Source organism: Pan paniscus, chromosome 4 (genome assembly GCF_029289425.2).
Source record: "Pan paniscus chromosome 4, NHGRI_mPanPan1-v2.0_pri, whole genome shotgun sequence".
Lineage (NCBI taxonomy): Eukaryota > Metazoa > Chordata > Mammalia > Primates > Hominidae > Pan > Pan paniscus.
This window is the reverse complement of record NC_073253.2, coordinates 172,583,869-172,608,479: the sequence shown is the minus strand read 5'-3', so window position 1 is coordinate 172,608,479 and position 24,611 is coordinate 172,583,869. Positions and strand designations below refer to the sequence as shown.

Sequence of the window (24,611 nt, the reverse complement as noted above, 5' to 3'; positions counted from 1 at the left end):
GCAGGGTGGGTAAGCAGGCTAGGATTTTAAGGCTTTGCTTCCAGCAAGTTAGTGGCAAAGCTGGGCCCCAGGCTGATGGGTCAGGTATCACATTGTGCCTGGCAGTTGACAGCCTCCTGCTAAACTGCCTCTTGCCTTGGCAGGAAAAGGAGAAGGCCCAGTTGGCAGCAGAAGCTCTAAAGCAGGCAAATCGTGTTTCTGGAAGCCGGGAGCCAAGGCCTGCCAGGGAGAGGCTCTTGGAGTGGCCCGACCGGGAACTGGATCGGGTCAACAGCTTCCTGAGCAGCCGTCTGCAGGAGATCAAAAACACTGTCAAAGACTCCATCCGTGCCAGCTTCAGTGTGTGTGAGCTCAGCATGGACAGCAATGGCTTCTCTAAGGAGGGGGCTGCTGAGCCTGAGCCTCAGAGTCTGCCCCCCTCAAACCTCAGTGGCTCCTCAGAGCAGCAGCCTGACATCAACCTTGACCTGTCCCCTTTGACTTTGGGCTCCCCTCAGAACCACACGTTACAAGCTCCAGGCGAGCCAGCCCCACCATGGGCAGAAATGAGAGGCCCCCACCCACCATGGACAGAGGTGAGGGGGCCCCCTCCCGGTATCGTCCCCGAGAACGGGCTCGTGAGGAGACTCAACACCGTGCCCAACCTATCCCGGGTGATCTGGGTCAAGACACCCAAGCCGGGCTACCCCAGCTCCGAGGAGCCAAGCTCAAAGGAAGTTCCCAGTTACAAGCAGGAGCTGCCTGAGCCTGTGTCCTCAGGTGGGAAGCCACAGAAGGGCAAGAGGCAGGGCAGTCAGGCCAAGAAGAGCGAGGCAAGCCCAGCCCCCCGGCCCCCAGCCAACCTAGAGGTTCCCAGTGCCAAGGGCCAGGTCGCTGGCCCCAAGCAGCCAGGCAGGGTCCTAGAGCCTCCCAAAGTAGGCAGCTGTGCTGAGGCTGGAGAGGGGAGCCGGGGGAGCCGGCCAGGACCAGGTTGGGCTGGCAGTCCCAAAACTGAGAAGGAGAAGGGCAGCTCCTGGCGAAACTGGCCAGGCGAGGCCAAGGCACGGCCTCAGGAGCAGGAGTCTGTGCAGCCCCCAGGCCCAGCAAGGCCACAGAGCTTGCCCCAGGGCAAGGGCCGCAGCCGCCGGAGCCGCAACAAGCAGGAGAAGCCAGCCTCCTCCTTGGGTGAGTGCACCAGGAACCGAGCGGCTGACCCCCTACCCCAGCCAGTCCACGGGGTGGAGGGGCAGCCTTTGTGTGTAGACAGCGCTGCCCCCAGAGCATAACCCCAAAGGCCTGGCCATGGGCACTGAGCCCTCCTGGCTGTGTCTTCCTAGACGATGTGTTCCTGCCCAAGGACATGGACGGGGTGGAGATGGATGAGACTGACCGAGAGGTGGAGTACTTTAAGAGGTAGGTGTGGGCTGCCTGCTCTCCCACTTGTGGAGGACTCCAGGTCCTGCCCACACTCAAGCCCTGTGTTGTGCCTCAGGCCTCAGAAAGGCCTGCTCCCTTGGCCCTGACCCCTTGGGGAGGCTCACCGCCCCCCCAGGCCCTCTCCCACCAGCCTGCCTGCCGAAAACCCACGGAGCCACTGGGCAGGATGGCACATCTGGGAAGGTGCAAGAGATAGGAGGAGGCATGTCAGGCCCCAAGAACCAGGGCTTTTTCCAGCTTTATTTGCTTTGTGTCTTCACTTGCACATTCTCTGCTTTGCCTGGGCTGAGGTCAATGAAGCAGTCTAGACCAGGAGTCTAGCCATGAACATGCAGCCTACTGATAAATGGCATAGAGTTGGGGAGGATAGAAGGGGTGGGGGCTGGCCAGGAGGCCTTCCCAGGAGAGGTGGTAACCAAGTTGAAACCTGAAGAGTAAGAATGAGTTGGCCAGATAAGATGAAAAGGTATTCATGCCAAGGGGGCCAGTGAGTACAAAAGATTAGGGTGAAAGAAACACAGCATACAGTCACCCTCCATATCTGCAATCAAAAATATTCAGGAAAAAAAAAAAACAAAAAATAGCAATACATTACTAAATAATGCAAATTTTTTAAAAATTAGTATTTTTGGCCGAGCGCGGTGGCTCATGCTTCTCATCCTAGCACTTTGGGAGGCCGAGGCGGGTGGATCACCTGAGATCAGGAGTTCAAGACCAGCCTGGCCAAGTTGGTGAAACCCTGTCTCTACTAAAAATAGAAAAATAAGGCAGGTATGGTGGCACGTGCTTATAATCCCAGCTACTCAGGAGGCTGAGGCAGGAGAATCGCTGGAACCTGGGAGGTGGAGGCTGCAGTGAGCTGAGATTGGGCCACAGAATGAGACTCCGTCTCAAAAAAATACGTATTTTTACAGGTGGTGGCTCATGCCTGTAATTTCAGCACTTTGGGAGGCCAAGGCAGGCGGATCACTTGAGGTACTTGAGGTCAGGAGTTCTAGACCAGCCTGGCCAACATGGTGAAACCCTGTCTCTAATAAAAATACAAAAATTAGCCGGGCGTGGTGGCGGGCGCCTGTAATCCCAGCTACTTGGGAAGCTGAGGCAAGAGAATCGCTTGAACCTGGGAGTCAGAGGTTGCAGTAAGCCAAGATCGTGCCATTGCACTTCAGCCTGGGTAACAGAGTAAGACTCTGTCTCAAATAAATAAAAATAAAAATATAATAACTACATAGCATTTACATTGTATTAGGTATTTTAAGTAATCTAGAGATGATTTAAAGTATATGGGAAGGCCAAGCACAGTGTCTCCCACCTGTAATCCCAGCACTTTGGAAGGCCAAGGTGGGAGGATCACTTGAGCTCAGGAGTTCAAGACCAGCCTGGGCAATATAGTGAGACCCTATCTCTTATTTTAAAAAAAAAATAGTAATTTAAAAAAAAAGTATATGGGAAGAGCAGTGCAGGTTTTATGCAAATACTACACCATTTTTATATAAGGGATTTGTGCATCTGCAGAGTTTGGTATCTGGGTAACTAATCCCCAGCAGATTCAGAGGGACGACTGTACTTAAGGGAATGACGGAAGCCAGCCTAGCAGAGCTAGAGAGTCAAACACCAGATGAGGAGGAACTGGAATCCCAAGGCAGTTTCACTGTCTTCATACGTAGTTCCCTGGGCCCAGTCCAGAAGCCCCCAAGCCAGCAAAGCTCCTATGCCTGCTAAACCCTAACACCTGAGAGCCAAAGAGGTTTTGTAGAGAACCTGGTCTCTTAGTAATGGGGACATGGTACCTTAGGAGTCCAGTGAGCAAAAGAATGAACCTCTGATTGTGCTTCTCATATGTCCCCCAAACCCAACAGGTTCTGTTTGGATTCTGCAAAGCAGACTCGTCAGAAAGTTGCTGTGAACTGGACCAACTTCAGCCTCAAGAAAACCACTCCTAGCACAGCTCAGTGAGGTACAGAGACCCCAAGAGTTACATCCACTGCCTCTCCCTGTGCTTGGCCACCCTCTCTGTACGCTCACCAGACCATTCTGTGCTCTGGGGCACAGGGAGTTGGACTTGGGCCATGGGAGCCCTGGCTTCTGTCTGCATCTTCACAGCAATGGCACAGCTGGCTACAGCCTCCAAAGGTCAAGGCCCCATCTCCTCCCGCAGCCACTCACCTGTAGGCCTCTGTTCTTCTATTACTCCTCCCTGGGCCCTGCTGCCCATGCTCCTGAAGGTCCCCTTCCTGGACTGGCATCTCCTAAGGCATAACCATCAGGGTCTTAACCAGCTGATTTCAAAAGTGCCCAGGTAGCCATCAGACCCATGGGGCTGCCCTCACCCTGATGTTATCAGTCCTTGTGTCAAGTCCCACTTCCTGCCCTGGGCTCCTCAGTGTAGGCTACCAAGGTGCTTCCCAGCTGAAGCAGTGTAAGAAGGGGCCAGCCCTGAGTGAACGTCGTGGGGGTGCAGATGGGCGGGGGTGCAGATGGGCTGGGCCGACGCCTTGTGGGTCATTTAGGCATGGAGGAGTTGATGGGGGCTACCCAAAGCAGGGCAAGTTCCATGAGGATATTGGTAGCCACAGTGCCTCCTAGAGGAAGAGACCTGGCTGCCAGATGGCATTGGCATCCCCTCCCAGCCACCCACACAGGTCCTTTTGTCTGAAACAATGATGTACCAGATGATGATCTGGACTGGGAACAGACAACTGGAGAAGGCACTGGGCCTGGAACCCTATTGATGAAGAGAAGGGCAGCTAGCAGGCAGACCTTGGGCTGGGGGCTGAGTGGCTCTGCAGTTTCATATCTCAACCCTCAGCTGCGTCCCTGGGGTCAGGCCTTTTCTGGCTGGCAACCACACAGCTGTCCTGGAGACTATGGAAGGCTGGGGCAGGCAGACTGAGCTCACAAACAACTCACTTCCCCCATGATGGCCCCACCTGTCTTTCTCCTCTTTCCAGTGCCAGGCCAGCTCCTCTCTGGGCCTAAGCAGCAAACTTCCTGGACCCTCAGCTCCCCAGGGGCAGCTCAGAGAGCCTGCAGCCAGGACAGCCTTCAGAGCTGGGGCTCCCTGTGACCCTTGTGCTGCCCCAGAGTCCAGACTGTCTTCTTTACACTCACTTTAGTCCTCCTCTCCTCTGAAGGGGTTGGGCTCAGTCAGCCCCCTTTGCCAAACTGAAATGCCCACAAGCCCCAGAAGTATCTTCCAGATCCAAGGTGGCCTCCTGCCTCTTCTCCACCTCCATGGGAACCAGGAGTAGCAGGAACCCCAGGCACTTCATCTGTTATCCCTACTGAGAGAAAAGAGATCGCATTTCCTCCCACAAGCCCAGTTCTGTCATTCAAGAAATCAAATGCAACTGTCTCCTTCCACTGCCTCCTCTTGACCCTTTTTCACCTGGTCTGGCCTCTTTTCCAAGATAGGAGATGCCCCTCTCCCCACCCACTAGTAAGCGCTCTCCTTTGAGCCTCTTCACCCTCCCCCGGGCTGTGCACCTACAGTCAGAGGCAGGAGCACAGCTGCACAGCTGGCCTCCCGGCCCCTGCTGATGGACAGCAAGTGCCAAAGGCTGGATCTACTCAAGGATTGTCCCACACCTTGTCAGGATCCTGGGACTGGGGCTCTGTCTCCCAACCAGTTAACCTGCATCCTCTGCTACAGGTGATCCAGGGAATCTTCCAACATTTTCAGCCCAGGGAACAAAAATAGCAGCCAGCTGTTTCTGCTACCAGAGACCCATGGGTATCCAAGTGGCATGGGGAGGCTGGAGCATGGCCCGTTGCTTACTGTGATTCTGCTCTTTTTTTCTTTCTCAGGCCCTGCCCAGGCTGAGCTTCTTCAGGGCGTCCTGAGGCCCTGACTGCCAGCTGAAGGCGTATAATTTTTCCCTCCGTGTGCCCCACCTACCCGTCCAAGACCCTCTCTGCTCCCCACCATCCTGGACCAACCAAAAGCTGAACGGATGCCACACTGTGCTGGGGCCCCTTGACCTCAGCAGAGCCGCTTCCTGGTGCTACGCAGCCTCCACACTCAGAGCCCGTGGACTGGGCTGGCCTAAGGGCCAGGGCTGATGGTACTGCTGGCCCAACACTGCTCTCTTTGTGTTTGGTTTTTTTGTTTTTGTTTTTATTTTGTTTTTTTCCAATTCTTTACTTTTGATACTGTGAAGATCTTTCGTGCTGAAAGATAAAGCAACATTTGGACACAGAGTTGGCATGTTGGTGATTTGTGGGTCTGGGCGGGGAGGGAGTTGAGGGTGTGCTCAGAAGCATGGGCTCTCCCTTAGTCACTAACCCTAGCATGCACCATGCATCAGCAGTTTGGTGCTGTTGTCCCATTTTACAGGTGAGGAAACTAAAGCCGATAGGAAAGTGACTCAGCTCAACTTAGTCTGGCTGATTAGCATTGAGCGCAGACTGGTATGATTCTGGCATCTGTGCCCTTTTCTCCTTTTGGGAGGTCTCTGGTATGTGAGCCTGGGGCAGCCCCTTCCCCACTCTTTCCTGTTTCCCTCTTTGCAAGATGGGTGAGTTGGAGGGGTTGAAGATGGTCTCTGTGCATCTGGATGTGAGAAGAGGTCTAGGAAAGACCCTGAGGCCTTCATGGATCTGTAGCCTGGGCCATCGAGGCCCCTCACACTGACTTCACACAGTCAGGGGAAGTTGGGGGTAAATTGAGATTTTTATAAATTAGATCTGATTTTCCAGTGGGGGTGGGACATGTAGCTGAGGGCTTGAGAGTTAAGAGGATAATGAACTCTTCTGTAAAGTCAAGCAAACTACCTCATCCCCTGAAATGGATCTGGTTTGTAAATTTGGATTTTAATACAATGAGTTTTCCCAAAATGCCCCTGACACACTTGTGTCCAAACTCCATACCCCAAATTTAGTTTTCGCTCCTAAAACCAACTCGAGGTTATGTGCGGAGCTAACAGGGTCACTAAGAGCCATGTATTTGGGTGATGTGAGCAGGACCAGAAACCATGTCCTCCTCCATCCCTCCCAGGTTGAGACCCACCATGGGACTGGCAGTAAGCACCAGCTTCTTTATTTTTTTTATAGAGATGGGGTCTTGCTATGTTGTCCAAGCTGGTCTTAAACTCCTGGCTTCAAGTGATCCTCCTGCCTTGGCCTCCCAGAGAGCTGGGATTACAGGAATGAGCCACTGTGCCCAGCCTAAGCTTTCTTTACTAAAGAAGACTTCATGAATTCCTGTGTATCCTTCACATCCCAGCTAAGAGGCCATTGTACTGTGAAAACGATGACACTTCGAAAAGCGGTACCTTGTCTTAGGATCTTTCTCTTTAAGACCAGTTATCTTTCTATATTTCTAGTCTCAATCTACATAAGCTCCTCGCACACCAGGTATGTGTCTTGATTATCATCTGCTTGAGCGCAGTGCCAGCGCCCAGCACACACTCTTGAAGGCAAGAAAGCACAGAGCTGACCAAGTCATTCCTCAGAAGTCTCTTAATAAAGTTGAAACCACTTACTCTGAAAGTCACAGCAGGCATGCTCTGGTCGCAATCTCCTTTTCTGGCCTTAGGTCCGGCTTCCCCATCCCACCCTTGCCGCAATGCTGTTGCCTGGTCAATCTGTGTACTTGCACATCGCCAGACCTGTATTCCTGCAGCGCCCTGGCCCAGGACGCCTCTCCTCTCCCGGCCTGAGATTGCCACGCTTCCCTGGAAGCGCCCCCCAGGCAGCTCTGTTAGAGCATTTACAGTAATAACCGTTTACATTTATACAGGGCCTCCCACTTCAAAACCACTGCCATCCGTATCTGATGCGTGCCCCACCAGTGAACGTATGTGTCACACAGGCGCAGTCAGGGAGGCAGGGTGTGTCGAGCGGTTTATCCCGCAACCCCGGCGTCCCCGGCAGGGATGAAAGCGCAGGGCCCACGCGAACTCGGCCCGCAGCTCCCGGCCCTAGAGGACGCACTGTCCGCCGGCAGGGGCGTGCCCAAGACGCCATGCTCTGGGAGAGGTTGGGCACCTGGCAGGCCGCCCCGACTCCGGATCAGCTGTCTCCGCTGCGTACGTCTTCCTCTTCCAATGGGCTTGGATTGAGCCTTCTAGCGCATATTCCAAGTCCTCCAATGTCCCACAATGCCTTGCAGCCGGTTTCGCCCTCGGTCCTGGCAACTGTCGCGTAACCACCCATGAAAGCGTCCATGCTTCGCCGTGCGATAGCATCTCCGGAACAAGTTTGTCCCTCTGCGCGATCCGGAACTCCGAGGTCGTTCCTACGCGCCGACGTTCGCCTCTTCACATCGGATTGGGTCTCACGCAAGGATGAGGCGGGGTTTCGCCGTGGCGCGCATGCGTGCAGCAAAGAATGGAGGAGTCGGAACCCGAACGGAAGGTAGGAGAGAGGTGAGACCCCGCGCGTGTGGGAGCGGGCGTGAAGAGGGGAGCAGGCCGTGCCTGACTGGCGTGTGCTTGCAGCGGGCTCGCACCGACGAGGTGCCTGCCGGAGGAAGCCGCTCCGAGGCGGAAGATGAGGACGACGAGGACTACGTGCCCTATGTGCCGTTACGGCAGCGCCGGCAGCTACTGGTGAGGGGCACGCGTCCGGGGAGGGATGGGGCCGTGACCGCCGGGTCGCAGGGGGCGGGCGTGGCCTCGGCCTCCGTGGGGAGGAGGGCAGTCTGAGGAGTGAGCTTCAGTACACCAGGGCGCGGCCCCCAGACAAACGAGGGACCGACGGCTTGATCTGAGGGGTAGGGCAGCTCTGCGCCTCGGGCACAGGACCCTCGCCCCAAAGCCAGGATCCTGACGCTGACCTTGTGGACTCCGTGCCCATCCTATCTGTGGGTCCCGGGTGGAACCTCAGCTCCAGAAGCTGCTGCAGCGAAGACGCAAGGGAGCTGCGGAGGAAGAGCAGCAGGACAGCGGTAGTGAACCCCGGGGAGATGAGGACGACATCCCACTAGGCCCTCAGTCCAACGTCAGCCTCCTGGATCAGCACCAGCACCTTAAAGAGAAGGCTGAAGGTGGGCTGGGCAGCACTGCCTGGGCGGGAAAGAAGAAGCTGAGCCTGGCACACCGTTTTGGTATCTGTCTGACATCTTCCACTTCTTTTCTCAGCCCGCAAAGAGTCTGCCAAGGAGAAGCAGCTGAAGGAAGAAGAGAAGATCCTGGAGAGTGTTGCCGAGGGCCGAGGTATGGTTGTAGCCAGGATAGTGAGAAGGTGGACTGAGTCTTCTCCTCCCAGCCCCAGGCATGTTATATCTCAAGGGATCTGGTTTCTCAGAAGCAGGAGCCAGCCCTGAGCCATGTCTCTCTCTTCAGCATTGATGTCGGTGAAGGAGATGGCTAAGGGCATTACGTATGATGACCCCATCAAAACCAGGTATGTCTGTACAGTCTGCAGTTGCCCTTGCTTAGGATGGTACATGCAGGGATGCTCCCAGGCCAGCTATTCCCAGGGCTCTCTTGATCCCTGTTACCCATCCACAGCTGGACTCCGCCCCGTTATGTCCTGAGCATGTCTGAAGAGCGACATGAGCGCGTGCGGAAGAAATACCACATCCTGGTGGAGGGAGACGGTATCCCACCACCCATCAAGAGCTTCAAGGAAATGAAGTTTCCTGCAGGTAGTCAGGGGCTGGAGAGAGATACCACACTTTTATAATCAAATGCCTGTGAGGTTATGTCCTGGCTCCCACTGAGCTCAGCCACATCTGCATTGGATCCAGTCACTGGGGCTGGAGGGATTTGAGGAGGAGTTTCTTTAGGTTCCTTGTTGCCTCAGCTGTACGTGTTCATTGTTCTCTGCTGTTACAAAGCTTCAGGAGGAAAGTGCCATTGGGTATAGACACTGGGTACAAATCCTGGCTGCACCTAGCCTGTGGGCCTTGGACAAGTCTCTTTTTTTCTTTTTTTTTCCACTCTCTCTCTCTCTCTCTCTCTGAGCCTCAGTTTCATCATCTGCAACTTGTAGGGGTAGTGCCAGTTTTACAGGCTTTGGGGCTCTGAGAAAGTACCTGTGAGTCATGAAGACGATGTCGGTTGATTTTCATAGCCATCCTGAGAGGCCTGAAGAAGAAAGGCATTCACCACCCAACACCCATTCAGATCCAGGGCATCCCCACCATGTGAGTGTGGACTGTGGACCTGGGGTCCTTGAGGAGGGCTGGAACAGGGAGGAGCAATGGCTAGGTGTCCTTCATCTTCTGTTGAAATTGGCCCTCGGGTCATCCTCTCCCAACAGTCTATCTGGCCGTGACATGATAGGCATCGCTTTCACGGGTTCAGGCAAGACACTGGTGTTCACGTTGCCCGTCATCATGTTCTGCCTGGAACAAGAGAAGAGGTTACCCTTCTCAAAGCGCGAGGGGCCCTATGGACTCATCATCTGCCCCTCGGTAAGATAGGCTGGCCTGGAGGGCAGGCCAGAGATTGGGGCTGCCATCTGGTGCCAGCCTTTGTCCCTCTGCCTGCAGCGGGAGCTGGCCCGGCAGACCCATGGCATCCTGGAGTACTACTGCCGCCTGCTGCAGGAGGACAGCTCACCACTCCTGCGCTGCGCCCTCTGCATTGGGGGCATGTCCGTGAAAGAGCAGATGGAGACCATCCGACAGTGAGTGCTGGCGCTCCCTGCCCCCCACCTCTGCCACCTGCGAGTCTGTGGAAAAGCTAAAGGACCCTTTACCTTAGCCACTCCACAGATCTTCACAGAGGGCTGCTGTGAGTGCGACCCTCAAGGAGCTCCCAGTCTGATGGGGAGGTCAGTTGGGGGAGGACAGAGGGATGTGGCCAGGTACTGTGGGAGCACAGCAGATGGAATGGCCCACCTTGCTGGGGACATCTGGGAGGTGGGAGCTCAGAGAAGGCTTTTCCGGGAAGGTGACGTTTGAATTGGGAAGAGGGGCAGTCCAGGCTGAAAGCACAGAGGCGGACGGCCCAGGAAGGTCAGGGTCATTCAGTGGTCAGTCAAGGAGGTTGAGGCACTGGGGTAGGGCTGGATCCCAGCGGCACCTGTGTCCTTTCAGTGCTGTGCAGTCCTCTGCAGACCACCAGAGGCCCTGGACCAGGCCCTCTGTTCACAGATGGGCCAGACCCCATCCCGGAGGCCCTCCTCCACGGACTTCTGAGTATTAGGGAGATGGTGGGCACAGAAAAGGTGAAGCCAGTGGGCCAGGAAAGCGAGCCCAGAGTAAAGCCTCTGGAGCTTGATGACAGCGCTTCTGGGTGAGAGGCTGACCCAGGAGAAGGGGGAAGGCGCGCCAGGCCGAGCGGTGGTGAAGATGGCTGCAGTGCCTTGGGAAAGAGCTGTGTGCTATACATAGGGCAGGTGGTGGGAATGATGAGAAGGGGACAGACAAAGAAATAGGAAGGAGGACAGAGAGCAGAGCAGATGCAGGGTGCCTGCTTGCCTCTAGATAGGTGATAGGCCAGTGGCCCCAACCTCAGGGTCTCTCCTTGGTCCCCAGCGGTGTACACATGATGGTGGCCACCCCGGGGCGCCTCATGGATTTGCTGCAGAAGAAGATGGTCAGCCTAGATATCTGTCGCTACCTGGCCCTGGACGAGGCTGACCGCATGATCGACATGGGCTTCGAGGGTGACATCCGTACCATCTTCTCCTACTTCAAGGTGCCGCCCCCGCCCGGCCAGGGCACCCTGCACCGCCCCCCACTGCACGCCACATCAGACTGCAGGGACCCCATGCCCCTGGCCACCCCAACCCACTGCTCATACTTTGTGGGCTGTGTCTCAGTTGCTCAGCTTCCCCAGACCCCATGCCCCTCAGCCCAGCCCTGTGTGCCCTTGGTCGCAGCCCCCCTCTTCCTCAGGGCCAGCGACAGACCCTGCTCTTCAGTGCCACCATGCCGAAGAAGATTCAGAACTTTGCTAAGAGTGCCCTTGTAAAGCCTGTCACCATCAATGTGGGGCGCGCTGGGGCTGCCAGCCTGGATGTCATCCAGGTGGGCAGGTGCTCCTGATGGGCGGTCTCTCACCTGTGGGGGCTGGATCTGACAAGTCTCCCTGAAGCTGATTGGAGCCGGGGGTCCACCTTGTGGGAACCGGGGGTTTCATTCAAAGCCCCTGACGCTTAACCAGGGCCATTTTTAGGGCACCCAGCCCTTGGCGGCCAGAGGCTTCTGGTCACCTCCTGGTCCAGATGACGGGCCATGGCAGGGCTGTGGCGGGTAAGCCTAATCTCAAGATCACCTGACCTGATCTTTGTGGTGGCAGGAGGTAGAATATGTGAAGGAGGAGGCCAAGATGGTGTACCTGCTCGAGTGCCTGCAGAAGACACCCCCGCCTGTGAGTGCAGCCAGGCCAGGCCGGGGCCAGAGTCCCCAGGACCAGGGAGGGCTTTGGAGGGGACAGTGCCAGGGGAGGTGAGGTGGGTGCCCAGGCAGTTAGCCCCTGACTGGAGTTGGTCTTTCCGGACAGGTACTCATCTTTGCAGAGAAGAAGGCAGACGTGGACGCCATCCACGAGTACCTGCTGCTCAAGGGGGTTGAGGCCGTAGCCATCCATGGGGGCAAAGGTCAGGGTGGTGCAAGCACTGGCTTGGACCCTGCTGCAGTAGCAGCGCTTTACCTAATGCCTTCCCCTGCCTGGTTGGCCTGCCACTCCCCTATCCCATGGTGGCTCTGACAGTGTCTGCCTGACCCTCCCCAGACCAGGAGGAACGGACTAAGGCCATCGAGGCATTCCGGGAGGGCAAGAAGGATGTCCTAGTAGCCACAGACGTTGCCTCCAAGGGCCTGGACTTCCCTGCCATCCAGCACGTCATCAATTATGACATGCCAGAGGAGATTGAGAACTATGGTAAGAGCCTGGGGCCCAAGGGCATGGGTTAGGCCGGAAAAGGGCCAGGCCAGGCCCCTAGTGTCCAGCGATGGGCCAGAGACTCTGTCCTTCTCTCTGCAGTACACCGGATTGGCCGCACCGGGCGCTCAGGAAACACAGGCATCGCCACTACCTTCATCAACAAAGCCTGTGGTGAGTCTGTTACCAGAGCCACCTTAGCTGTTCCCTGGGTCCCCTGCCTGTGGCCACCCAGGTTCTGGCCACAGGGCCCAGGATGGGCCCTGATGCTTCCCCACTCCTCCCCCAGATGAGTCAGTGCTGATGGACCTCAAAGCGCTGCTGCTAGAAGCCAAGCAGAAGGTGCCGCCCGTGCTGCAGGTGCTGCATTGCGGGGACGAGTCCATGCTGGACATTGGAGGTGACTGCAGAGCGGGATCCCCGAGTCCCCAGCCGGCAGGTGGCAGGGAGGGGTGCTGGAAGTCAGAAACATGAAACCGGTGGACTGAGGGTGCCTAACAGGGGGCCCGAAGTCCAGGGCGTGGATCCTGGTCCTTGACTTGGCTGACCCCTGTCCCCATTCCCCCAGGAGAGCGCGGCTGTGCCTTCTGCGGGGGCCTGGGTCATCGGATCACTGACTGCCCCAAACTCGAGGCTATGCAGACCAAGCAGGTCAGCAACATCGGTCGCAAGGACTACCTGGCCCACAGCTCCATGGACTTCTGAGCCGACAGTCTTCCCTTCTCTCCAAGAGGCCTCAGTCCCCAAGACTGCCACCACTCTACACATACAGCAGGCCCCTGGACAGAATCAGCATTTCAGCTCAGCTGGCCTGGAATGGGCCAGGCTGGTCCTGGCTGCCTGTTCCCTGTGCTCTTCAGAATTACTGTTTTTGTTTCCTTTCACCCCAGCTGCCATTAAAGCACAAACCTCTAGCCCAGCCCTGGCCCTGCCTCTGTGTTTCACCTCATCCGCCCCCTGGTTCCTGGACAGATGTCACCTCTGACCTCTGGAGCCCCTCTGAGGCAAGGCCCCAGCATCTCCCGCTAGCACTGCCAACACCTGGCCCGCTGGTACTTGGCTGTGGAAGGAGCCACCAAGCTGGTGCCCGCCTCTGGGGACTCAGGGTCTCTCCACTGGGTTGTCTGAATTTATGACTCAAGGAGGGACCACATTGGCGGGCCAAGGAGAAGTGCTTGGATTCTCTGGTCTCCCTGGCCAGCTGTCATAGCTCTCAGGCCCACTCTTCCTGTCAGGGCTGTGATGTTTCAGGGACTTCTCCTGAAGCCCCTTGGGAGGCTGCTGCTTGCCTCAGGACCCCCACCCACTGCCTGCCTGTGCCAGCCACCTGGAGGGAGCCCTCCACTCCGTTGACTGAGGAGGCAGCAGATGTCATAGAACTGCCATTTAGGCCACAAGCTCTCCCTAAGCCTGCTCTGTGCCCAGCTCTGCTGAGCTGTGAGGACCTAGATGGGCCAGGGAGATGGCTGCCTGGGAAGCCGTCAGGCGAGGGGAGAGAGACGCACACGCAGAAACGTGGACGGCAGTCACAAGACCGCTAGCAGATGAAGCAGGATCTCAGCATCTGGTGAGAGGTAGGCAGGGAACGGCACAGGCGGCCACACTTCCTCTGAGCCAGGCACTTTGCGTGTATGGCCACATGCTCATTCCAGTGAGACAGCGGTTGCTCAAGCCATATTTGTCACTTGATATGTGGCCTTGGGCAAGTTACTTAATTTTTCTGAGCACCGATTTCCTCACTGTTGAAATGGCGATGAGAACGCAAAGGATGTGGCGTCTGAGGTGGACGGAGCTTAGGGCTGCTTGGGCCACAGTGGGCACAGAGCTGGGTGCCAGGAGGCCTTCAGGACATATTTCCTGGCCAAGTGCATTCCCAAATGGCATTCCTTATCCTCTTCCATGTTCTCTCCCAGAGGTGGTGCTGAATGACCTGAGGCTGTTCCAGAATAAAGGTATACACACAGCCCCGCTATTGGCATCTTGCTAGGCAAGCCAACAAAAGGCGCCCCCAGCAGGAAGCAAAGCTTTAAATGAACATGTGACCTCTCCGGGGCCCCCTGGGATCTGCCACCCACACTCAAGTGGTTGGGGCCATTCAGGGCTGTGGGTCCCATGTGGACTGGATGCCCAGCGTGAGTGTATACCGTGAGGGCCTTTGAGCTCTCGGACAGCGTGGAGTGGTCAAGGAAGGCCTCCAGGAGGAAGAGGTGGCCAACCGCCCCAGGCAGCACAGTGGTGAGGGGGCCCTGGAGGGGCTGGCCTGGGGGAGATGCAGGCCAGAACACACAGGTCCCTGAGTGTTGGGCTGAGGAGCCTGGGCTGCACCCCAGGAAGGGGAGAGACAGGTTGGTCTTGGGTTGTGGAGAGTGCTGCATGGAGCCCCAGTGGGTCAGTGGCCCCTGGGGGGATGCCAAAGGCTGGTGATGTTCAGTGGCTCGTGAGGTGGAGAGGAGCAGGTGAACACGAGAGAGATTTCAGGGAGAAAGAAGAGCAGCAAGATGGGGTGAGGCGCTCAAACCAGGACGCCGAGTGGGAAAGCCAGGAGTTGGCTAGAGAAGGGTCCCGGGTGGAGGCAGGGCCAGGGAGTGTCAGGCCCAGGGTGCGCAGCTGCCCGGGGCGGGACGGGGGAGGGGCGGGAACTCATGACTCAGGGAGCCAGACTGCGATCAGACGCGCGTGCCCAGCTGAACCAGGTGCGTGAGAAGGCTGCCTTCAGGTGGCCGGGGGCTCCCTCCAGGTAGGTGTGGGCACCTTGGGCAGCCAGAACCCCAGGGAGGAAATACATGCTGCCCCCAGCCCCTGAGCTGAAGACAGGCTCCCCTCCCCCCGGCCTGCAGCTGTCTCTGGACGGAGGGACGGGAAGTGGCCAGAAGGGGAAGTGTGAGGAGTTCCCGTCCAGCCTGTCATCAGTGTCCCCAGGTCTTGAAGCGGCGGCCCTGCTCCTGGCCGTGACCATGGACCCTCTGGAGACCCCTATCAAGGATGGCATCCTCTACCAGCAGCATGTCAAGTTTGGCAAGGTGGGGCCCCCTGGCTGCCAGGCAGCTGCCAAGGACCAACAGTGGGTGGGGAATGCAGCCTCTGCCCCTGCCTCGGACAGCCCAGGCAGACCTGGGAGACTTGGGAAGGGAGTCAGGGTGGAGGATCCCACCGAGGTATGGGGAGTGGAATGGAGCGCGGGTGTCAGCCTGAGACGGCAGGGGCTGAGCAGGCTGTGCCAGACCCTGCCTCCGGGAGAGACGGGAAATACAGGAGTGGGAGAGGGTCGAAGGCTCAAACCTCCCAGCAGGGAAGAGCTTCACGGCCTCTGACCCATGAAATAGTGCCACCGAGGGCCCTAAATAGGGTGAGGGGCTGAGCTGGAGGAGGCCTCAAGGGTGGAGCCCCTCCCTGCAGCGGCACTGTCCTGGGAGCAAGGAGGCAGGGGGTCACCTCTCCTCGGCAGCAGCCCCACACCCCCGCAGCTCAGCTGCAGCTGCTGCCCAGGCAGATAAACCGTCAGTTTCCTTTGCTCGAAGCTATTTGCATGTTTCCTTCCTTAACAGCTTGAGGCAGAGGCCTCCCTCCCACCCCAGCTCTTGGCCTGTGGCCCAAGTGCCCCTTTTTGGGGGTGAGAGGGAACCAATATAATGGCAGTGTCTGGTGGTCTGCCCGGCCACTGGATGCTTTACAGACATGACCCAGTAGCAGTCCCAGCTCGAGTTCTCATGGCCTTTAGAGAGACGACATTGATGCTTGTGGAGGTCACAGTTAGGAAAGAGCGGGCTGGGATTTGAACCCAGGGCTGACCAATCCCAAGCATAGCCAAGGCCTCCTTACCTGGCTCCCTGAGAAACTGGGGAGCAGAGGCCCGCTCCTGGCTGGGAGCGTTTGCCGAGCAGCTTGTGCTGAGCCAAGTGGCACGGACAATCTGCCACCCAAGGGTCTTCACCCTCCCGCTCCCCTCCCGCAGAAGTGCTGGCGGAAGGTGTGGGCTCTGCTGTATGCAGGAGGCCCATCAGGCGTGGCACGGCTGGAGAGCTGGGAGGTCCGGGATGGTGGCCTGGGAGCAGCGGGTGACAGGTCGGCAGGGCCTGGCCGGCGAGGGGAGCGACGGGTCATCCGCCTGGCTGACTGTGTGTCCGTGCTGCCGGCTGACGGCGAGAGCTGCCCCCGGGACACCGGTGCCTTCCTGCTCACCACCACCGAGCGAAGCCATCTACTGGCTGCTCAGCACCGCCAGGCCTGGATGGGCCCCATCTGCCAGCTGGCCTTCCCGGTGAGTGCGGCGGGCAGGGGGGCGATTGGGCTGGGGCACCTGCCCCCGACTTGTCCACCTCCACGCTCACATCCCATCACCCAGCAAGCTCCACCGAGCACCTACAAGCCTGGGAAAAGTAAATCTATAATGACTCAGAGGGCCGTGCGTGCCATGGAGAAAATGGACCGCCAGGGGAGCAGGAGGAAGTGAGGGAGCGACGGACAGGGTGGCCAGGGAAGGCCTCTCAGAGGAGGGCCCTGAATGACAGGAACCCACTGGGCAAAGGTCTGAGGACAGGGGCAGCCTGGGGAGTTGTGAACAGAGGGAGTCCCGTGGGCAGAGGCCCCGAGGCCGGACAGTGTGGGGTGTTTAAGGGCAGAAAGAAGGCGACGTGGCTGGAAGGAAAGGAGTGCAGGAGGAAGCCAACTCACAGAGCTCAGGGGAGCGGCTGAAATGCCCCAGGCCATGTGTGTGGTTTTGTTTTGAGTGAGAGGCGAAGGCTTTGGAGGGTTTAAGCCAGACATGTTTGTAAAGCCCCAAAAGGTCTGTGATGGGTCAAAAGGAAGTGAGCCTGGGGGTTCTTCAAAGAGGTAAACAGAGTTACCATGTGGCCCACAGGTCCACTCCTAGGTGTGTGCCCAAGAGAACTTGAACAGGTGTTCAAACAAAACATGTACATGTGAGGCAGGAGGATCGCATGAGCCCCAGAGGTCGAGGCTGCAGTGAGCTGTAATCGTGCCACTTCACTCCAGCCCGGGAGACAGAGCAAGACCCTATCTTAAAAAAAAAACCCACATGGACATGAACGTCCATAGCAGCACTACTCACGGCCACCAGAAGGTGGAAACAGCCTACATGGCCATCAGCTGACAAATGGATAAGCAAAACGTGGTCCGTCCACAAGATGGAATACTACTCAGCCATAAAAACAAACAAACGCCTGGCACAGTAGCTCTTGCCTGTAATCTTAGCACTTTGGGAGGCCGAGGTAGGAGGATTGCTTGAGCCTAGGAATTCAAGATCAGCCTGGGCAACATAGTGAGACCCTGTCTCTAAAAAAAAAAAAAAGAAAAGAAGAAAGAAAGAAATGTACAGACAAGGTAACTCCATTGGGATAGAAATCAGATGAGTGTTGGCAGGAGCTGGAGGAAGGGAGAAGTGGGGAGTGGCTGCTCATGGGTACAGGGCTTCCATGTGGGATGATGGAAAAGTTCTGGAACTAGACAGTGGCAACAGTGCACAACCTTGTGAGTATACTAAAAAGCACTGGTGGCCGGGTGCGGTGGCTCAGGCCTATAATCCCAGCACTTTGGGAGGCCGAGGCGGGTGGATCACCTGAGGTCAGAAGTTCGAGACCAGCCTCAACATGGAGAAACCCCGTCTCTACTAAAAATACAGAAGTAGCTGGGCATGGTGGTGCATGCCTGTAATGCCAGCTACTCGGGAGGCTGAGGCAGGCAGAATTGCTTGAACCTGGGAGGCAGAGGTTGCGGTGAGCCGAGATCATGCCATTGCACTCCAGCCTGGGCAACGAGAGCAAAACTCCGTCTCAAAAAAAAAAAGAAAAGAAAAGAAAAAAAAGAGCACTGATGATACACTTTAAGATGTAAAATGGGCCGGGCGTAGTGGTTCACACCTGTAATCCCAGCACTTTGGGAGGCCGAGGCAGGCGGATTACCTGAGGTCAGGAGTTTAAGACCAGCCTGGCCAACATGGTGAAACCCTATCTCTACTAAAAAAAAATTACAAAAATTAGCTGGGTGTGGTGGCACACGCCTGTAATCCCAGCTACTACTTGGGAGGCTGAGGCAGCAGAATTGCTTGAGTCTGGGAGGCAGAGGTTGCAGTGAGCTTAGATCGCACCACTGCATTCCAGCCTGGCCGACAGAGCAAGACTTTGTCTCAAAAAAAAAAAAAAAGTAAGATGGTTAAAACAGTAAATTTTATGTTCTCTGTATTTTATCATATTTTAAAAATCAAAAAACAAAAGGCAGTTGAGGTTAGGCATGGAGGTTCATGCCTGTAATCCCAGCACTTTGGGAAGCCGAAGCACGTGGATCACCTGAGGTCAGGAGTTCGAGACCAGCCTGCCCAATATGGTAAAACCCTGTCTCTACTAAAAATACAAAAAATTAGCCAGGCATGGGGGTGGGCACCTGTAATCCCAGCTACTTGGGAGACTGAGGCAGGAGAATCACTTAAACCCGGGAGGCGGGCTGGGCGCGGTGGCTCATGCCTGTAATCCCAGCACTTTGGGAGGCCGAGACAGGCGGATCATGAGGTCAGGAGATCGAGACCATCCTGGCTAACATGGTGAAACCTTATCTCTACTAAAAATACAAAAAAAATTAGCCAGGCCTGGTGGCGGGCACCTGTAGTCCCAGCTACTTGGGAGGCTGAGGCAGGAGAATGGCGTGAACCTGGGAGGCGGAGCTTGCAGTGAGCCAAGATCGCGCCACTGCACTCCAGCCTGGGCGACAAGAGTGAGACTCCATCTTAAAGAAAAAAAAAAAGCCCGGGAGGCGGAAATTGCAGTCAGCCGAGATCTCGCCATTGCACTCAAGTATGGGTGACAGAGCAAGACTCCATGTCAAAAAAAAAGACAGCAAGGAGCCTGGTGAGGAAGCTGTGGCATTTGACCCGGCTGTGTTGCTATGGGCCAGGGTGGTCCTAGTAGAGGAGCTGAGTGGGAAAGAGCCCAGGGGACATGCTGAAGGCCTGGGTGTGGGGATGAGGCAGAGATTGGGGGCACCTTGCAGGGTCGTAGCAGGTGGCTGTGGTGAGATGGAGGAAGACACCTGGGGTACTGCTCTAGGCTGTCAGACATACAGAAGCCGGCCCAGCCAAGCCCAGGGGCTGCAAGGGACATCCCTTTGTGTCCCCAGTGATCTGCAGCTCTCAGACACCCTCAAGCACAGCGCCTCTTTCCCAGCCCAGCACTCTCAGTGGGGAGCCAGGTGGGAGAACAGGCTCGGAAGGGGACCTAGGCTTATGCAGCGAGCCGGGCAAAGCTGGAACTGGAGCCCAGGCCCCTGGATGCCCCCTGGCTTGTGGAGTTCTGGGATACTGAGGGGAGGGGACAGGGCATGGGAGTGCGGTGCTCTCACCTTTGACTTGAACTCATTCCCCAGGGGACAGGGGAGGCCTCCTCAGGATCCACAGATGCCCAGTCTCCCAAGAGGGGCCTGGTCCCCATGGAGGAAAACTCCATCTACTCCTCCTGGCAGGAAGGTAAGTTGGAGGACGTGCAAGGGCAGCCTCAGCCCCCCACACCCAGGGCTGGGTCTTTTTGGGACTGACGGAGCTGTCCTGGCCACCTGCCACAGTGGGCGAGTTTCCCGTGGTGGTGCAGAGGACTGAGGCCGCCACCCGCTGCCAGCTGAAGGGGCCGGCCCTGCTGGTGCTGGGCCCAGACGCCATCCAGCTGAGGGAGGCCAAGGGCACCCAGGCCCTCTACAGCTGGCCCTACCACTTCCTGCGCAAGTTCGGCTCCGACAAGGTGAGGTGCAGGGGTGGGAAAGGGTGAGGGGCTGACACCCTGGACCCTCCTGCTAATCCCCACCCGTGTCCCCTGTGCCCAGGGCGTGTTCTCCTTTGAGGCCGGCCGTCGCTGCAACTCGGGTGAGGGCCTCTTTGCCTTCAGCACCCCCTGTGCCCCTGACCTGTGCAGGGCTGTGGCCGGGGCCATCGCCCGCCAGCGGGAGCGGCTGCCAGAGCTGACCAGGCCCCAGCCCTGCCCCCTGCCACGGGCCACCTCTCTGCCCTCCCTGGACACCCCCGGAGAGCTTCGGGAGATGCCACCAGGACCTGAGCCACCCACGTCCAGGAAAGTGCACCTGGCCCAGCCCGGACCCCAGAGCCTGCCGCTACTGCTAGGCCCGGAGCCCAACGATCTGGCGTCCGGGCTCTACGCTTCAGTGTGCAAGCGTGCCAGTGGGCCCCCAGGCAATGAGCACCTCTATGAGAACCTGTGTGTGCTGGAGGCCAGCCCTACGCTGCACGGTGGGGAACCTGAGCCGCACGAGGGCCCCGGCAGCCGCAGCCCCACAACCAGTCCCATCTACCACAACGGCCAGGACTTGAGCTGGCCCGGCCCGGCCAACGACAGTACCCTGGAGGCCCAGTACCGGCGGCTGCTGGAGCTGGATCAGGTGGAGGGCACAGGCCGCCCTGACCCTCAGGCAGGTTTCAAGGCCAAGCTGGTGACCCTGCTGAGTCGTGAGCGGAGGAAGGGCCCTGCCCCTTGTGACCGGCCCTGAACGCCCAGCAGAGTGGTGGCCAGAGGGGAGAGGTGCTCCCCCTGGGACAGGAGGGTGGGCTGGTGGGCAAACATCGGGCCCATGCAGACACACGCCTGTGTCCACCCTGGCCTGCAGGAACAAGGCAGGCCGCCTGTGGAGGACCTCAGCCCTGCCCTGCCCTCCTCATGAATAGTGTGCAGACTCACAGATAATAAAGCTCAGAGCAGCTCCCGGCAGGGGCACTCACGGCACATGCCCCTGCCCACGTTCATTGCGGCCAACACGAGCACCCTGTACCGGTTCCAGGGGCACAGGTGACCTGGGCCTTACCTGCCACCCGTGGGCTCAAATCCACTGCAGCAGACAGACGGGATGGAAATCATTAGGACTCCATGTTGCCCTGCACGGCCGAGTGACACGAAGAGGCAGGCGGAGGGAGCTGTGAGGCTTACTTGTCAGACTCAGGAAGGAGCAACATGAGGGCCCAACTGGAGACCCGGAGGCCTGAGCTGGGAGGAGGCAGTGGGGGCGGGGTGCAGGTGGAAGGGATTTCAGAGACACCCTCGCCCAAAACACTTGTTCCCTGCTGAAACTCCAACAATTTGCAGATACTTCTGGGAACCCCAGGCATCAGTCTCCTCATCTGTAAAGGAGAGAGAACCGATGACGTATCAGGCATAATCCTTGATGAGAGTTTGCTGCGTGCCTACTCAGTGCCAGGCACTGGGGGACACGGCCGTGTTCAGGACAGCCTTGGTCCTGTTCTCCGGGAGCCGACATTCCAGGAGGAGAGAAGTTTCCTGAAGACTTCCATGCTGCGTTCCCTCCTCTGCTCCTGCCCCTGGCGCCATCCTAGGAGCCAGCCATGCACGCAAGCGTCATGCCTCCAGGGCTCTGACTGCCCAGCCCCTCACCGCAACTCTACCTCAGCTGCACACACCCTTGGCACATCCTCAACCTCATTTTCATGACGGACACACAATTTTTGCTCTCTCCTGTCCAAGCCTCATCCTCTGGCTGCCACCTCCTTCCAGCTCACTTCCTTTAGCGTGGCCAGTACTGCCCCTGCCTAGGCATGTCGACCAGCAGGGACCCTTTTCTGGCTCTTCGAGGCCTCTGCCCACCATCCCCTCTTTGTTCTCCATAGTCCCTTCCCCCTGTTGTCTCTTGTTTCATCTTACTGGTCTGGCAAAGTCCCCGGCCTTGGGCGAGCCCAGACCTCCTCAGTGCCTGCACACAGCTGCCCACAGCCAGAGAAATCCATTTAAGCAGACTGCCTGCATCCTTCTTAACAGTGCAAGGCAGGCACTCCCTGCCACAAGAGACCCTGTTCCCTAGTAGGGCAGCTTTTCTCCTCCCCAGAACCTCCTGTTTATCCCCACCCAGTGTCTCCTCACAGGCATATTGGGGAAACAGGTCAGGCTCTCCCACCGTATCTGCAAGTGTACTGGCATCCATCTGTCTTCTTCCTACCCCTACAGTAGAAACAGTGTCTGTCCCCAGCTGTGCTCTGATCCCGGCTCCTCTCACCTCAGAGCTTGGAACATTGAGCTGTCCCCACTCTCTCCTGCGCCCATTCATCCTACCAGCAGCTTTTCCAGCCACACGCAAACATGCTCTGTAATTTCACATTTTAAACCTTCCCTTGACCTCACATTCCTCTTCGGCCACCTCCCTGTTTCTCTGTTCCTCTTCACAGCAAAAACTGTTCAAAAGAGTTGTTGATTACTTTCATTTCCACTTTCTCACCCCCATTCTCCCCTCAATTAACTCTCCTTCATCCCCATGATGCCATTATGTGGCTTTTAGTAGAGTCACCAACCTTATTCTCCAAAACAAAAGCAACAGGGACTTTGACTTCTCAGCAGCACTCAGCTCTGGTTCTTGAAACACCCCCGTTACTTACTATTCCTCCTACCTCATAACAATCTCCTTCCCAGCCTCTACTGCTGCCTTCTCTGAGTTCTTCCCAGGGTCCTAGGCTCAGATGTAGTGTAGCTCAACCCTGCTACACAAAAAATCTCCTGAAAGCCTGTAAAAATGTCCATGCATGTTCTGTGAGTGAGCTACCAAGAAAATAAAAAATTTTAAAAATCAAATGCCCATGCCTGGGCCCACACGCAGGGGCTCTGATTTCATCAGTCTGGTAGGTGGGTTCTGGGCATCCACGCTCACTGGATTTCCGGATGATTGTAGTATGCAGCCTAGGCTGGGAACCACTGGCCTCAGCAAGCCAGTCATTCTCCAGGTGTCACAGACCCTCTAGGTGCTAATGACCCCGAAGGTCTGTCTTCAGTGCACACCTCCCCCTGAGCTCCAGATTTAGGAATCCCACTGCACACGAGACATCTGGATGTGGAAAAGACATCTCCAGATCCCATGGGTGAAAGGGGGTTGGGGGAATGGAGACTCTGGTGTTCTTCCAGGATGTGTGTGGACACAGAACGCAAAGACTGGAGGGATGCTAGAGCCATAGGGAGGAAGATTTCGGCTCACTTATTCATGCAAGCACTTCCTGATGGGTAAGGTCTTAGAGCAAGCTGAGGCCAAGAGGCAGGCAGTTGAGGTGCTGCTGCAGGCACCCCCACTCCCTACAGTGGCAAGCCCAAGCCCAGCCCTTGGCAGCTCAACAAATCCCAGGACACGCTGAAGGTCACCCAGAGAGTCAGGGGCATGGCTAGAACCAGAACCCAGGACTCTGGGGACTCAGCATGGCATCCTTTCCTTCATTACAAATCTGAGCTGCTTTGTTTCCTAGGGATTTCTGTGATATTCCAAGGGGACTGTGGGAAAGAAGGTCCTTGGAAACCACCAGGACGCTAGAGGCCTGGCCTGGAGCCTCAGGAGTCTCGGCCACCAGAGGGCGCTGGGTCCTTGTCCAGGTCCAGTTGCTACGCAGGGGCTGCCTGGGCTGGGAGGCTCCCCAGGGGACACAGACCAGAGCCTTGCACCAGCCCAAGGAATGGGAGCCTGGGGTCCTCTCTGCTGGAGGACTGCCAGGACCCCCAGGCTGCCGCCTCTTCCTTTGCTCATTTGTTGTTTCACTTTGTCAATCCTTCCTTTCTTCGTGTGTTTATTCACATCCACTGTGTGCTGGCCCTGGGGAAATGTTAGATAAGACACATTAGCTGTGTGTCTTCATTGTCCTAACAAAGAACACACCCTGGAAAGAGCACCGCAGAGAGTCCCCATTCCCCCATCTCCCTCCACACATGGAATCTGGAGATGCCTTTTCCACATCCAGATGTCTCTGGTGCTGTGGGATTCTTAAATAAACAAACACTTCATACAGAATGTGAGATGATGGAGATGCTATGGGGAAAAATAAAGCAGAGGGAGGGCCTAGTGTGTGATGCGGGTGAGGCGTCCAGGGATTGCTGTTTCAGCTGTGATCAGGGAAGGCCCTGGGAGGGAGGCCACATCTGAGCAGAGACCTAAATAAAGTTGGAAACCTGTTGCTGAGATACCTGGAGAAGTGTTTCAAGGGCCGGGCACCGGGCATGGTGGCTCACGCCTGTAATCCCAGCACTTTGGGAGGCCAAGGCAGGTGGATCGCTGGAGGTCAGGAGTTTGAGAGCAGCCTGACCAACATGGAGAAACCCCATCTCTACTAAACATATAAAAATTATCCGGGCATGGTGGTTCATGCCTGTAGTCCCAGCTACTCGGGAGGTTGAGGCAGGAGAATCACTTGAACCTGGGAGGCGGAGGTTGCAGCGAGCCGAGATCACACCACTGCACTCCAGCCTGGATGACAGAGCGAGACTCTGTCTCAAAAAAAAAAAAAGAAAAAAGAAAAAAAAAGAAAAGTGTTTCAAGCAGGGGAACTGGCAAGTGGAGAGGCCCTGAGGCAGGAATATGCTTGGCCTGCTGGAGGAAATGTGAGTGAGGAGGTCAGGGTGGCTGGAGTGGAGGGAGCGAGTGGTAGGAGTC

At 56.9% G+C, this 24,611-nt stretch overlaps 3 protein-coding genes and 1 long non-coding RNA gene across 24 annotated transcripts in view; 3 read left to right on the top strand and 1 right to left on the bottom strand.

The window, feature by feature from the left end:
* Positions 1-5,616, top strand: part of FAM193B (family with sequence similarity 193 member B) — a 34,629-nt gene extending 29,013 nt beyond the window's left edge. For all 15 annotated transcript variants that reach the window (XM_034961086.3, XM_034961087.3, XM_034961090.3 and 12 more), the window contains 4 exons: positions 144-1,164; positions 1,317-1,392; positions 3,276-3,373; positions 5,224-5,616. In XM_034961086.3, the coding sequence (XP_034816977.1) occupies positions 144-1,164; positions 1,317-1,392; positions 3,276-3,372 (1,194 nt within the window). In that variant the 3' untranslated portion in view covers position 3,373; positions 5,224-5,616. The remainder of the gene's footprint in view (positions 1-143; positions 1,165-1,316; positions 1,393-3,275; positions 3,374-5,223) is intronic.
* Positions 3,373-7,378, bottom strand: LOC134730380 (uncharacterized). Of its 2 annotated transcripts, none has more exons than XR_010112143.1 (3): positions 6,900-7,378; positions 4,528-4,700; positions 3,373-3,665 (listed from the first exon to the last, which is right to left on the bottom strand). It is a non-coding gene; the product is annotated as an uncharacterized LOC134730380 (long non-coding RNA). The 2 variants fall into 2 exon arrangements; XR_010112142.1 differs by having other exon boundaries at positions 3,545-3,665; positions 4,528-4,697; positions 6,900-7,351.
* On the top strand, positions 7,370-13,116 carry DDX41 (DEAD-box helicase 41). Its single transcript, XM_003806865.5, has 17 exons — positions 7,370-7,773; positions 7,857-7,967; positions 8,245-8,404; positions 8,499-8,573; positions 8,703-8,763; positions 8,871-9,007; positions 9,436-9,508; positions 9,625-9,778; positions 9,857-9,993; positions 10,847-11,009; positions 11,210-11,341; positions 11,613-11,684; positions 11,817-11,913; positions 12,048-12,197; positions 12,300-12,371; positions 12,487-12,597; positions 12,766-13,116. Exons 1-17 carry the CDS (start codon positions 7,747-7,749, stop codon positions 12,900-12,902), a joined length of 1,869 nt encoding a protein of 622 aa, XP_003806913.1. The 5' UTR covers positions 7,370-7,746; the 3' UTR covers positions 12,903-13,116.
* A 143-nt stretch (positions 13,117-13,259) lies between these two features.
* Positions 13,260-22,777, top strand: DOK3 (docking protein 3). Of its 6 annotated transcripts, none has more exons than XM_008958425.5 (7): positions 13,260-13,771; positions 14,111-14,149; positions 15,035-15,217; positions 16,150-16,455; positions 19,569-19,668; positions 19,764-19,936; positions 20,019-22,777. In XM_008958425.5, the coding sequence occupies exons 3-7, from the start codon at positions 15,152-15,154 to the stop codon at positions 20,694-20,696; spliced, it is 1,323 nt and encodes a 440-aa protein (XP_008956673.1). In that variant the 5' UTR covers positions 13,260-13,771; positions 14,111-14,149; positions 15,035-15,151; the 3' UTR covers positions 20,697-22,777. The 6 variants fall into 6 exon arrangements, with proteins under 6 accessions (XP_008956673.1, XP_063460390.1, XP_008956682.1 ...); XM_063604321.1 differs by having other exon boundaries at positions 13,651-13,764; positions 14,111-14,432; XM_063604322.1 differs by having other exon boundaries at positions 13,675-13,764.
* Positions 22,778-24,611: the final 1,834 nt, after the last annotated feature.

Bases quoted from the DNA above. Each gene is read 5' to 3' on its own strand.
- DDX41 (XM_003806865.5), top strand. From the start codon at position 7,747: ATGGAGGAGTCGGAACCCGAACGGAAG. The intron at 11,010-11,209 runs GTGCCGCCCCCG...CCTCTTCCTCAG, and splicing joins CCATCTTCTCCTACTTCAAG to GGCCAGCGACAGACCCTGCT. The intron at 11,685-11,816 runs GTGAGTGCAGCC...CTTTCCGGACAG, and splicing joins TGCAGAAGACACCCCCGCCT to GTACTCATCTTTGCAGAGAA.
- DOK3 (XM_063604320.1), top strand. From the start codon at position 13,660: ATGGCTGCCTGGGAAGCCGTCAGGCGAGGGGAGAGAGACGCACACGCA. The intron at 13,765-15,034 runs GTGAGAGGTAGG...CCCGGCCTGCAG, and splicing joins AAGCAGGATCTCAGCATCTG to CTGTCTCTGGACGGAGGGAC. The intron at 15,218-16,149 runs GTGGGGCCCCCT...CCCCTCCCGCAG, and splicing joins AGCATGTCAAGTTTGGCAAG to AAGTGCTGGCGGAAGGTGTG.